Raw genomic sequence first — 14,310 nt, 5'->3', positions numbered from 1 at the left:
CATTACAAACAATAATTTATGTATATTTAATGATGGATCTGTCACATATTTACACCCTGGTTCGGGAACTTATTCTGCACTCGATCTGTCGCTCACAGATCCAAGTATTTATAACGAATTCGAATGGTCAGTTCATGATGACCTGTGTGGAAGTTACCATTTTCCCACAATACTTTCAGCTATAATCCCGACTGATGACCCACCTGCAACAAGGTGGAATTTTAATAAGGCCAACTGGCCATTATTTCAGACACTATGTGCTGACAACTTGAAATCAGAATTGTTTGTCAATGCTCCAGATTCGATTCAGCTGTTCTCTGATAAACTGAATAATATTGCCGATGAAACTATTCCTAAGGCTTCTGCTAAGCCACACATTCGTAAACCATGGTTTACTGACGATTGAAAACAAGCTAGGAAGTGTAGGAAGAAGGCAGAGAAATACTTTCGCCGCAATCCTACAGTCCACAATTTCAATAATTTAAAAATGAATAATGCCAAGGCTCGACGTACTTTTAAACAAAGTTAACGTCAGTCCTGGAAGAACTTTGTATCAAAGATTAATTCACGTACACCAATGACGAAGGTATGGAACATGATACAGAGAATCAAGGGCAAAGGTAGAAGTTCTAGTGTTCATGATCTGAAAGATGGCCACGATCTGTTAACTGATAAAATTGACATTGCAAACAAGTTGGGTGAAACTTTAGCTAGACATTCTTCTTCATCCAACTACAATCCAAAGTTTCAGAAATATAAAGATAATCAAGAAAAACTTAAAATTAACTTTCATTCTGATAATGGTGAAGATTATAATGAGGTATTTTAACTACATGAGCTGAATACTGCATTAACGCAAGCTCATGATACGGCAACAGGTGCTGATAATATCCACTATCAGCTTTTTTTACCTAATGCTTGTCTTGTATACTTCTGAACATTTTTGATAATATTTGGACGACAGGGCATTTTCCTCCTTCGTGGCGTCATGCCATTGTTGTACCAATACCTAAGCCTGGCCGGGATCATACAGATCCATCAAACTACAGACCTATTTCATTAACTAGCTGCGTTTGCAAGACCATGGAACGCATGGTCAATAATAGATTAGTGTGGTTTCTAGAATCCAATAATCTAATTACTAACATTCAATGTGGTTTTCGTAAAAATAGAAGCTCTATCGACCATTTGGTTCGACTAGAATCATTCGTTAAAAATTCCATTGTAAATAACCAGCATACTGTATCAATCTTTTTTTGACCTAGAGAAAGCTTATGATACAACATGGAAACATGGTATTTTAAGAGATTTACATGACTTTGGTTTGAGAGGCCATTTGCCTCATTTTATATCACAGTTTTTAGCTGACAGGCACTTTCAAGTGCGTGTTGAATCAACCCTGTCTGACCATTATAATCAGGATCAGGGGGTTCCACAAGGCAGTATTTTGTCCGTTACATTGTTTAGCATAAAAATCAATAGTCTCTCAAAAGTATTAAATGACTCAATAGATGGGTCATTGTTTGTGGATGATTTTAACTTTTCATGTCGTGGTAAAAATATGCATACCATCGAGAGACAATTACAGATGTGTTTAAATATAATTCATAAATGGTCACTTGAGAATGGCTTTAAATTTTAACAGATAAAGACCAAATCAGAGACCATATACCGAGGGACGGGCCTCAGAGCTAATTAGGAAGTGATCACTGCCGCGCGAGACAAAGCGATCATTACCGCGAGGCTTTGCGAGATCTGCGAGATTCGAAGGCTCACATCGGTGTTTTTACCTTCATCTGTATCATCCACGGTAAGTTAAACTACTTTCATTTGATTTTGTAAGAGATGACAACCATTTATTGTAAGTATCTCACAAATGTATGGAGCACATAGTATCTTCGAAAGGAATATACCATGCACTGTGGTGATCCCCTTTGTTGTGGTCAAATAAAATGGCTTCCTTCGGCGAAATCGTGGAAAATAGACATTTTTCCAGAACATCTTGTCAAGTGAAACGTCAGCAAAGTCCTTAGTTACTGGGTTGTATTGGACGATCGGTTATTGTTTTTTCACGCAGTGTACATTATTTCGTAGTTTGTTTTTGTATTCTGTTAAAATCGGCAATGAAAGTGTATCTGTAATTGCAACCCTGTTATTTCGTCATACTGAAAACACCTGATTATGCTATATCTTGTGGTACGCTGGTTTTAGTAATAAATCGCTCCATGAGAATGTCACTTATATTTTTGCATTCAGCACTCTTTTCTGTATGCATTGATATGAAAAATAATATGCTTTTATCTTATGATGGGTTTTGTGCGATGATGTGAAAAACACTAGCCCACGCTGAAACGTTTTAGGATGTCGCTTAGCAATTGTCCTTTAGTTAAAATCAGCGATTTTCAATATCAAAACAAATTTGAATGAATATTGTCCGGGCTTCAAATTAATTACCGTATTATTTACTTCCATATTTTCATATTATTCCCCCTTGTCACAGTTTGCGTCACTGTACTGTAAATGTATGTCCTGTATACTAAATTTTTCCTTGTACTGACATTAAGTGAAAACACTGGGTGTGATCATGTAAAGTAGAAGTATATGTTTAGCTTACATTTGATTAATTGTTCTTTTAGATGCCACGATACAAAAAAGGATGCATTGGAAGGCGATCTAAGCGTTCTGGCACTAAGTCTAAAAGTGTGGATCAGCAATCAACTATAAGGGATGCAGCTTCACCGACCACACTTCATGACAACACAACATGTCTACCAGGAATATTGGATGACAATATGTAAGTACTGTATGCATGACATTCATTATGAATTAGATAATGCACAGTGATTGTACTTCAACCAAATATCAGTAATCTTAACAAAGACTTGATTAAATATTGTGTAGTGTGAGTTTAGTTTTACGCCGCACGCAGCAATATTCAAGCTACATGGCAGCGGTCTGAAAAATAATCACCTCTTACGACAAGCATGGCCAATATTCTAACCCGGACCTTCACAGGTAAATGTTGTATGACATCCATGAATATGCAAAAATGTTTGTTGTTTGGAAATCTTTATAAATTGAGTAGTATGATTATATTTTAATATCTTAATTTTTGTTTCAGTGTTAGACAACTACAGTGGGCTGAAGCTTGGGCAGCTTTTCACATCGGTGCTGCTGAACACCACCAAGAAGCAGTTGCAAGTGAATCTCACAGTCATGGTGCATCAACAGATTCTGACAACTGCTCTGCAGATGCGTTTTATGTCCTTGTCGGCAAGATGCACCAGTACAACCCTGATGACAATCTGGACGACGTTGTCACTGGCATACTTCATCACAGAAGATACCAACAATACTCATGTTTGAAAAATACTTTATTTGAAGAGTATGACCAACTTGGAGACTTCACAATTATCCGGACAAAAGAGGATGTGATAAAATTAGCTCAGTTTTATGAGGGTTCTGACTTAGCTGTAAAACTGGCAGTGACAATCACACCATCACTGATGGCATCTATCTCTGTTCACAGACAGAAAATTGGACATGATCATGATTTTTGGATTGGTTTGCCCAAGTTCTTTTCAACTCTCAAAGATGTCAAGAAACTGCTGTCAAAGTTGTCCTCTTACCATGTCTGCCTCGGAAATTATGAAGACAAATACAGCCATCTTGTTCCGATAGGTGTTGGGTTGAGTCAGACTGCTGGTCCAGGCATATCAGCATATAGAGAATGTGACTTTGGTGTAAACATCAACGGCATTGAATTTAGCTCAACCATCCGGTCAGCACGTTGTGCCCTGCTAGCTTTTGGGAAAACGAGATGCGAACATTGTTGTAGGTACCGTTCTACTCTCAGGAAAGTACTGTCACGCAATAGCCTATCTCCTAAACCATGTCAGCCACACCCTCACAAACTGTCTCATAAGACACATAAGCACATGACAAAAATGGAACTTGTGAACAAATTTCAAGCTGTTAAAACTCACAATCAGGCACTTAAGAGTGAATTAGGTCAACTGAAAAGAAAAGTGTTTCATACATTTGGGAATAAAGGACTAAAACTAAATACTACAAGCGATGAGGACTTGAGACACATGCTAAAAGAATACAGCTCTGAGGTACAAAGAAGTTATCCGGATGAAAACTCTCTGCAAAGATTATTTTGGGAACAACAAGTGAAGTATTCAAACCTAACTGACAAACGTTCCATGAGATGGCACCCTATGGTGATCAAATGGTGTCTTTACTTGCGGAGCAAGAGCAGAAAAGCTTATGACGCTGCACGGAATACAGGTTTTATAAAACTGCCAAGCAAGAGAACCCTATTTGATTATTCCCATTCTTTGCCCAGCATTCTTGGATTCCATCCTGAATATGGTAAACATCTGATGCAGGAAGCAAAGGCCTTTGGCATGCTGGAGAGTGATGTTAAATCCTATGTTGGCATTTTGCAGGACGAAGTGAAAGTATCAGAAGGACTCGTATATGACAGATCATCTGGGGAATTAGTTGGATATATGGACCTTGATAAAACTGGTAATGAACTGCTACAATTGGAAGATTCATTGAAGGACACACAACCCCAGTTAGCCCGTACTATGCTAGTGATAATGATCCGCGGTATTGTAGCAGATTTCCGGTATCCGTATGCAGCTTTTGCTACAAGAAGCATTGAATCGTCATATTTATACTCTATATTGTGGGAAACAGTTCTAACGCTAGAGAACATTGGATTGATGCCTATCTTCATCACGTGTGATGGTGCTACCCCAAATAGGAATTTTTTTGAATTGCATCATGTGCCACAATTGGGTAATACCTACTGGACATGGAATCCTTATTCATATCCAAAACGGAAATTATATTTCATATCAGATGTGCCTCATCTGCTCAAAACCACAAGGAATTGTTTTGCCAATTCAGGCTCCCACAAGATGTCCAGACAGCTGTGGAAAGATGGTTACGATATAAGCTGGCTGCAGATTGTGAGACTGTATGAACAATTTGTGGAGAACTCACTTTATTGTAAAACGTACAAACTTACAAGGGACCATATTGATTTGACATCATTTTCAACAATGAAAGTCAATCTAGCCGCAGAGGTGTTCAGTACAACTGTAAGTAATGCTCTGGAGGAACACTATGGAGACGAAGTGAAAGAAACTGTTAACTTCATAAGACACATGGACAAGTTCTTTGACTGTTTAAATACAAGAAGTTTAAGAGAAGGAGTTATGTCCAGAAATTCAAACAAGAAGGAATACAGGGATGTTAATGATCCTCGGTTGGATTATTTAGTAAACAATTTTTTGGACTTTTTCAAGTCATGGGAGGAGAGTGTCATGAGGCGTCCAGGTGACATGACATTAGCGGAAAGAAGACGCATGATGCTCAGTCATCAGACATTGAAAGGACTCCATATATCTGTTAAGTCAATTGTAGAATGTGTTAGATACCTATTAACTAATGGTGCTGAATATGTCTTGACCCATAGATTCAATCAGGACCCACTTGAGGAGCAGTTTGGCCAGTATAGACAAAAAGGAGGGGCAAATGACAATCCATCAGTGTACAATGTTAAGCACATGATTTCTGAGATGAAAGTTATAGGTTCATCAGCTCTGCAACCTATCAGAGGCAATATTTCACAGAAGAGGGGTGCAGCCGTAGCCAGGGTAACTGTTGATGACACCCCTATGCCAAGAAAGAAACAAAAGCGTTTGAATTAAAATGGTCACATGTTCATTCATTCACTGATGCATAACATGACATTGAAAGTTAAATTGTGGTACAGCGATGCAGCATCAGGTGGTTTAATAATTTTACAACAGTTATTGTAAATACATAATATTTTCACAGTACAATCTAGTTTGTGTTCCCATGTTCCTTTAATGTTCCCCTGAGCGATCTGCTCCTTTTTACTCCTTTGCGATTCTTAATCCCCCTCATTTCCTTCTGGAGCTGACGTTTTGAGTATTTAGCTACATCACCTCCACGTACACGGAGAAATAAGTCCACAATGAACTCCAAGACTCTGAGCTTCAGGCCATCCTCACAAGAGAGTAATTTGTCCCAGTAGTAGGAGACCATGTAGCTTGACATTACTGTCTCTTTAAGTTTATCACATAAGAGAGAGGAGGCGCACAACTTAGAAAGTTGAACATGCTTTCTAATTTCAATTTCAAAAGACCTTATGAGTAGATAGAAATTGTCACTTGGGAATTTTAGACCCCCTCTGTTCATTTTCTCTGTCCACTTACTAAACCTGACAATGTACTCTTCTTTGGAAGTTGCATCAGAAAGTAAGAAGAGTTCTCCAAGGTGTTGCTCTATATCCATTCCAAAGATAGCCCTTTTCTTCAATAGAGCATGCAGTATGTATCCCGATATATAGTACAACACTGCCTGGTCATTGTCACTGATTGCTGATGCTGTTTGATGCGACTGTTTTTGAATGGATTCTGACAGGTGCTTTAGCATGTTCCTCAAGATGCGATCCAACAAGCACTGTGCAAAAATGTGGATGATCCTGTGTGATTCACTTGTCACTTCGACCAAAATGTTGTGAATGTCTGACTGTAAGCCTTCATTAAGTCGCATCTGATGAAATTTCATCCATAACTGTTCTCTGTCAGACGAAAGGGAACAACCTTTTCCAAACTTGTCAAAAACTGAATGGAATTCCGGGTTCAGAACTGATACCAGATTTCTGTGAACAGTTGGTCTGTCGCTGCATTCTTTTGCAACAGCAACAAGATGAGGGCCATTCAATGAACATGAGGCGTCGTTCATAGGATCAAGGATTATTGTAGACAAAGACTTTGGTAGGACTTCTGTAAGAATACCCCGCATGTCGACATCTGTTGGCAAGAAAACTGGTGTGTTTTCCTCTTTACTGTGAGTATCCGTCCTGTCTGCTGAAGGGGGGTTGTCTGTGTTTTTGACAGTGGAGCCCAGTCGATGTTCATGTGCTAAAATTAAAAACAGTATTGACATATTCAAGTGATGCATATTGACTGATGACATAGCATTAATGTGAGAGTTTCATTGGACTTCACCACACATAGTCAATATATACTTTAAGAGAAAGTATGTTAACTCATGGCGGTTGCTGAGGTATACAGTTAATATGAAGGAAATAGTGGAATTACCGGTAAGAAATGGTGGCCTGAGATAAATCATTCAAATATATTATTGTTTTCACTAATGTGAAGTGAACACATGCTAATGGTGACAACCGGGATGAAACTACATGTACGTATCTGAGAAATGTGTATAGTTTGATCAATTTATGATCAGTGTCACTGTTGGAAGAAATGTGTTGAAATTGTGTAAATTTTGTAAATATTGAAGATGCCTTAAGACATTAGCATATCATTATTTGATTAAGCAAATCGGAAATTGTTTTCGGTACCTCATATGGTACATATAAATACTCTGATACATTGAATAAATTGAATGCTTACCTTTAATATCTGATCTGTTGTGTTTCTTGGAAACATGACCACGAAAGCCCCCGATACTCCGGTAGGTTTTACTGCAAAGTGGACAAGCATATTGCGATGTATTCTCTTTTCCGTGATGATTAGGAGAGGTGGTCGACGGAGCTTTGTCATCTTCAGATCTGTCAAAGTACATGTCATCACCGCCAAAGCAATCCTCGTCACTCAGACGTTCAGTGTCACAATCTGTATATTCGCCAAGTAGTAAGTCTAAATCCAAATCGGAATCGTCCCAGTGAATAAAGTCGTCCATATCGAAGATAATGGTGAAGTAACATGTTCGTTTTTCCCTTATAAAGGGACGTACATCCGACAGCAAAAACCCGTTGTTTACCGAAAAGCCGGAAGTGTAAATAGTCAACATGTGCGTCTGCGCGGGGATGAAGGGAATTAACTCTTGACACTAAACCATTGCGTAATATGTTTCGCCTGACTACGGAAGTCCAGTGCTGATAGCATCTGCGCATGTGCTACGCATCTGGACCACAGCCAGGGAAAACACCGCAGGGGTTCACGGGTATCGTTCGCACTCATTATCGCGACAGTGATGGTTAATGATAAAGTACTGCTGAGGCCTGTCCCTCGGTATATGGTCTCTGACCAAATGTATACATTTCTGTCGGAAATATAAGCCTCATAAAGATCCCGAACTGTACTTGGATGGCTCTCCAATTAACGTTGTAAAGGAAGCCAAGTTTTTGGAACTGGTTTTTGACAAGCATTTGACCTTTTTACCACATATTAAGTATTTGAAGACTAAATGCCTGAAGGCATTAGATCTATTAAAAGTCGTGTCCAATTCAAAGTGGGGAGGGGATCAAACTACTCGCCTTCATTTGTACAGATCACTCATCCGGTCAAAACTTGATTATGGCTCCATCGTATATGGTGGAGCCTGTAAAAGCAATTTGAAACTACTTGATTCTGTCCATCACCAAGGTCTACGACTTTGTCTTGGATCTTCCCGAACTTCTCCTATTGATAGTATTTATGTTGAAGCTGACGAGCCTTCTCTAAACCAACGCCGTATCAAATTATCTTTGCAGTATATTGCTAAACTATCTTCTAATCAGTCGAACCCTGCATATAACTGTGTCTTTCATCCTCTCTATGAGGATCTGTACAACAAAAAGTCTTCTCTTGTTCCGCCTCTTGGGCTCAGAATTAAACCATTCATTGCTGCTGCCGGCATTGAGCTGGAAAATATTGCTCCTTCCCGTTTGCTTTCTTCTCTTCTTTGGCAGTTGGTTAGGCCACAAGTCGACCTAACATTAACCACATTTAAAAAATCAGAAACAAATGACTTACAGTATAAACAAGAACTTAGTCAATTAAGAAATAAATATAACACATATAAATCCTTATTTACAGATGGGTCCAAGGATGGTGGCGCAGTTGCTTGTGCCACTGTCATTGGATCCAGAACACCATCTTCCCGATTACCGGATAATAGCTCTATTTATACAGCAGAAGCATACGCCATACTAACAGCTCTTAAATATATTAATAGACACATCAAATATAAACAATACATAATCTTTTCTGACTCTCTTTCTTGCCTTCAGGCTATAAAAAATCTCTCTTGTAAACATCCACTTTTAATTGAAATAATTGAATTGTATAATGATCTTGCAACTGGCCAATCTGACATCATCTTTTGTTGGTTACCCAGCCACGTTGGCATTTCAGGGAACACAATGGCTGATCTTGCTGCAAAGGCAGCACTCAACAAATCTGTGACACCACTTCTTATTCCATACTCTGATTACAGAGCTGGCATTAGAACTTACATCCGTGATCTAATGCAAAACAAGTGGGACACCCAAGATGGCCACACAAGATATACTCATGTATACCTATTGAAAGGTGAGGATCCTCCGTTGTGTATCCCTTGAAATAGAAATGATAGATGAATTTTGATTCATATGTTTTGTACATACATGCATTTTTAGTATTGGTGATTTAAATGAGAAATTGAATTTGTGAGTGGCTGTACCTTCGAAGGGGGTTAACGTAGCGTAAAAATATTGTCCTCCTGAGAGGGTACGTAAGTCCCAAAACATTTCAAGTACAGTTAAGTCTACCAGGTTTTTAATCGTAGTATTTTTGTCATTTTAATGTTTGGCTAAATCTCAGTATAAACGCCAATGGCTGAAGGGATTGTGTAAATCCAGCTAGGGTCCATGCAGGTAGCAAAGGCACTGAAAGTCCCCATGGTCCCTAGTATGGTGATCTACCTTCAGTTGTTGGCGATTTCTAGCCCATTTTTACATTGTATTGTCAAAAAATAGTTTTCTACTTTTAAAGTTATATGCTAGCTAGTTTTAACTCATTTTGTGATAATCTAGTGGTTTTACTGTCCTTCGTTGACAGGGTTTTATATATTATCTGTATGTATTATAAATTTTGAACTAGTTTTAGTCACGATATGGCTGAAATATTGTCAATGTCACTTTAAATTTTAACTCACTCACTCACTCACTATGACATATATGTTTCTTCTCAGAGAGTCCAGTGTAATAAAAGCCGCTTCCTTGTTTGCTTAGATACCTATTTACTATTGTGATGTTGACTTCAACTTAAACATGTATCTTTGTCACTGCTGCAGAGCATTTTGTCTTATTGAATACATTCTCAGAGCATGTTGGCTGCATACAGTGTAGGCTGCAGTATCATCAGTATCTGCATCACAAGTCAGTATATCATTGTGGTGTGGTATAAATATAATACATTATTTCCACAGATTATACGTGTGGTGCAAACCTTCAATATTCCTTCGATATGGGATTAAATGCACCTCCATGGACAGAACACCATGGTACACATCTAATACACAACACAAATACAGCGTCCCTTTGGAATGTCAACACTATCTTTAAGGCTCCTTCCGTATTCTTTAACATTGGAAATGAATTAAAACCTAGCTCACTAGGAGTCAATCCCATTTCAAAACATTAAAGATTTCTTGCAGCAGTTAACACTATCGTGATGGTGAGGGTGTCACTGTAAATGTATTTTAGTGTATTTTGCATCTAATAAGAGGCTGCTTAAAATAACAAAAAGAAATGATGACATTGTGATGACATTGGCATTGATATTTTCAAATATTTTACTGTAAATGTATCTTTGTGTGTCTTACATCTAATAATAGACTGTTTATAATAACTAACGAATGTTGTGCTGACATTGACGGTGATGTTTTCAGACAACCCTATCGGAACATCATTGAGGTTTAACTTCCCTATCTACATTATAACATTACATTATCTGGCTGCTCCGGGCATACAGTAGGATCGGCGAGATGCATCAAAGGACGAGGCGACTTTTCTGGCAATCTTTCCTGGCCTTTGTCGAAGTGTAAGCGCTTCCTGTGGAGAACTCGTTGAGGTATTTGTCTGTAAGTTGAACCGTTTGGGGAATAAAGCATGTGGACATTTCCACAATTTATCATTTCTGTTCCCATCCGATGACTTCAAAGTCAGGAAGCAGCATAAGCATGTTACATCGTCTATGTCTAATAACTAAAGACAAATTTACAAGTATTTTTGGATCTATGATAGAAATAGACAATCCACCTTATGAAACCTCCAAGAGGACTCCAAGTAAGACTTGGAACCCAGTAACCTATGCATTTCTTAAGAGTAGGCTCAGCTGCATTGGTTGGCCAGGCTCTGTCACAAGGCTGCCTGATATGTCATAGGGCCTCAATGGCGTTTGTGGTTCATCATCCTTCATGACAATTTTGTCAGGTCAGGTGCAGATTAACATGGACAGTTTGACATATTCTCATAATACACAACGATTCCGTGTCACTCATTTAGAGAAAAAGGACGAAGATTAGATTCGTGAATGGAATTCGGTCTTCGAGATTTGTGTCATGGTGACCTGAGTTGGGTTGTTTTTGTCTGTTCCAATATATACTATTTTCCACGTGTTATCATATATATCCTGAATTTCAAGAATTCACATTTGATCATGTCAGAAGACCAAGGATTGTCCATATTGATCCAAAGTATGGACCTGATTCTTGATTAGAACTAGTTTGTCCAGACTGCATCGTGTACAGGTTGCTGCCATACAGCTTGAGCTGAGTACAGGAAATTAACATTCAAAACATTGTCTCACAGATAGAACAACATATCATAGCAACGTTTCACTTATATGTATACAACTCCCTAAGACCAATTCTCAACTGGAAGACCAAGTGTAACAACGTATGCGATGACGTAACACACTCGTTCCATACACCATGCTATTGCACACACTGATATGGACACACTCAGTTACACTTTGCAAGTATTCAACGTTCATTGTTAGAGGGTTCATTGTTTGAAGCAAGCATGGACACCCTTTATAGAAATAAAATAATTAGGTCATGAATGATGCACTAGAAAATGTTGGATGACATTTGATGTGGCAAGCTGAGCCCTAACGAAACAACAATCAGGTTGAATATCTCGTTGTACTTTATAACATGACATCATCCATGTAGATAAGAGGGTGATAAATGAGAACAACATTGATGACAAAGATGATGACGATGCCTCTGATCTCACTGAAGACAACGTTAATGACAATGACCAAACAAACTGTGTGCTAACATTGACATTAGATGTATCTCACTCTCTCTCTCTCTCCATGTGGGATATGGTCAAATAGATACATTGTGTATGTAATGTGGGTTTGGGCAGCCTCGACAGGAAGCTTGAAATTCCATTCTTTTGTTGATCTCAATACAAAATATTCAAAGGCAAAAGGCTGCGAGAGGTAAAACTGAAGTAGCACAGAATGGTATTTTCTGCACGTGCTGAGAGAAAAGATACACGTCAATCGCAGTTAAGGATTCTTTGTAAACACATTTTTAAAATTATATTTTAAGTAATTTTCTCATTCCAATATACGTATACTTAATTAAATGATAGTATTTGCACCGAAGGACTAGTAGAAGAAGAAAAAAGAGATACAATCTTAAATTACTAGTATTCAGAAAGAACATGACAGCACATCCGATCATAATTGGTTATGGATATCTTTCATGCAAAATATACTTTCAAATCGTTGAATCTTCAAAAAAAAATGTCTGGCATCACTTAAACATACATGATCTGCATGTAAATACGCATCACTTAGCCACACATGATCTGCATGTAAATACGCATCACTTAGCCATACATGATCTGCATGTAAATACGCATCACTAAGACATACATGATCTGCATGTAACTACGCATCACTAAGCCACACATGATCTGCATGTAAATACGCATCACTTAGCCATACATGATCTGCATGTAAACACGCATCACTTAGACATTCATGATCTGCATGTAAACACGCATCACTTAGACATACATGATCTGCATGTAAACACGCATCACTTAGACATACATGATCTGCATGTAAATACGCATCACTTAGCCATACATGATCTGTATGTAAATACGCATCGCTTAGCCATACATGATCTGCATGTAAATACGCATCACTTAGACATACATGATCTGCATGTAAATACGCATCACTTAGACATACATGGTCTGCATGTAAATACGCATCACTTAGCCATACATGATCCGCATGTAAATACGCATCACTTAGACATACATGATCTGCATGTAAATACGCTCACTTAGACATACATGATCCGCATGTAAATACGCATCACTTAGACATACATGGTCTGCATGTAAATACGCATCACTTAGCCATACATGATCCGCATGTAAATACGCATCACTTAGACATACATGATCTGCATGTAAATACGCTCACTTAGACATACATGATCTGCATGTAAATACGCATCACTTAGCCATACATGATCCGCATGTAAATACGCATCACTTAGACATACATGATCTGCATGTAAATACGCTCACTTAGACATACATGATCTGCATGTAAATACGGGGCCAATAAAGACTGGGCGGGTGATTTACATTGCAGCTGGCGTTAGCTTTACACACACAAATAGTCATGGCAGAAGAGCGTTCTTACAGGAACTGACATTATATTAAAAACCGTATTTGCATGTGTTTGGAACGGTTCTCGCGTCGAGCTGGTTACACTCATCTATTCGTGTACAAGAAGTATCATCACTATTTGATAGTAACTCATAAACAAATGCTTGTAATATAGTCGGAATATTGCAGTCGACGCCGCATTTGGGCATCTCTGAGCTCTGTTTGAAACACCTCTGCTGAGGTCGTCGACGCCACCCTGAAGTATCACTCTGAGACGTCAACTCAGATTTATACTATCCCAAAAAAGAAACGCATAGGCCAGAAATCTGTTGCAAAAAGGTTGTATTTTCAAACATGTATAACTCGTCCACAAATAGACTTTAGCGCATGATTTTTTACAACAGTTTAGAAGAAGGTAATGTCTATACAACCAAGTGGATACTGTTAGATAACGGAGACGTTGAGCGCGATGGTGACGACGAAGCACGGTCCCGACGTCTGGTCTCCTGGCTGTCAGACCAATCTCTTTCAACCTGTTCCGTACAGTCTGACTGGATATCCTCCGAAGTCCAGGCACCCTGGCTGCTGTGCAAAATGTAGTACCCGGATGTACCGATCTTGGGCTGCAGTGGTGACTCGAGGTCTGCCTGTACGGGGACGGTCATTTGTTATACCTGTTTGGTTGTAACGAGATGCAAGCCGTGATATCGTGCTCAAACTAATATTCAGACGCCTGGCAACAGAAGATTAGTCATCTCCAGGGTGCATTCTTTCAATGACGATGTTCCGTGTCGCAGAGTCAAAACGTGGCGTAGTGATTTGACCTTGAAACTCCTTCAAAACGA

At 38.8% G+C, this 14,310-nt stretch overlaps 2 protein-coding genes across 2 annotated transcripts; one reads left to right on the top strand and one right to left on the bottom strand.

Moving 5' to 3' along the window:
• Window positions 1-1,664: 1,664 nt before the first annotated feature.
• Window positions 1,665-5,729, top strand: LOC124279780. The gene is made up of 3 exons (XM_046715662.1): window positions 1,665-1,810; window positions 2,637-2,794; window positions 3,122-5,729. The coding sequence occupies exons 2-3, from the start codon at window positions 2,637-2,639 to the stop codon at window positions 5,727-5,729; spliced, it is 2,766 nt and encodes a 921-aa protein (XP_046571618.1). The 5' UTR covers window positions 1,665-1,810.
• On the bottom strand, window positions 5,726-8,014 carry LOC124279790. The gene is made up of 2 exons (XM_046715670.1): window positions 7,467-8,014; window positions 5,726-6,971 (listed from the first exon to the last, which is right to left on the bottom strand). Exons 1-2 carry the CDS (start codon window positions 7,864-7,866, stop codon window positions 5,866-5,868), a joined length of 1,506 nt encoding a protein of 501 aa, XP_046571626.1. The 5' UTR covers window positions 7,867-8,014; the 3' UTR covers window positions 5,726-5,865.
• Between the last annotated feature and the right edge of the window lie 6,296 nt (window positions 8,015-14,310).

Source organism: Haliotis rubra, unplaced genomic scaffold, assembly GCF_003918875.1.
Source record: "Haliotis rubra isolate DU_JTF1 unplaced genomic scaffold, ASM391887v1 Scf107, whole genome shotgun sequence".
Lineage (NCBI taxonomy): Eukaryota > Metazoa > Mollusca > Gastropoda > Lepetellida > Haliotidae > Haliotis > Haliotis rubra.
This window is presented reverse-complemented; position numbering and strand designations above follow the sequence as displayed.

What these genes read in the sequence shown, in the direction of transcription:
- LOC124279780 (XM_046715662.1), top strand. Translation starts at nt 2,637, where the DNA reads ATGCCACGATACAAAAAAGGATGCATTGGAAGGCGATCTAAGCGTTCT. An exon ending in GGAATATTGGATGACAATAT is followed by an intron (nt 2,795 to 3,121) that starts GTAAGTACTGTA and finishes TTTTTGTTTCAG; the next exon opens with TGTTAGACAACTACAGTGGG.
- LOC124279790 (XM_046715670.1), bottom strand. Translation starts at nt 7,866, where the DNA reads ATGTTGACTATTTACACTTCCGGCTTTTCGGTAAACAACGGGTTTTTG. An exon ending in CAACAGATCAGATATTAAAG is followed by an intron (nt 6,972 to 7,466) that starts GTAAGCATTCAA and finishes TTTTAATTTTAG; the next exon opens with CACATGAACATCGACTGGGC.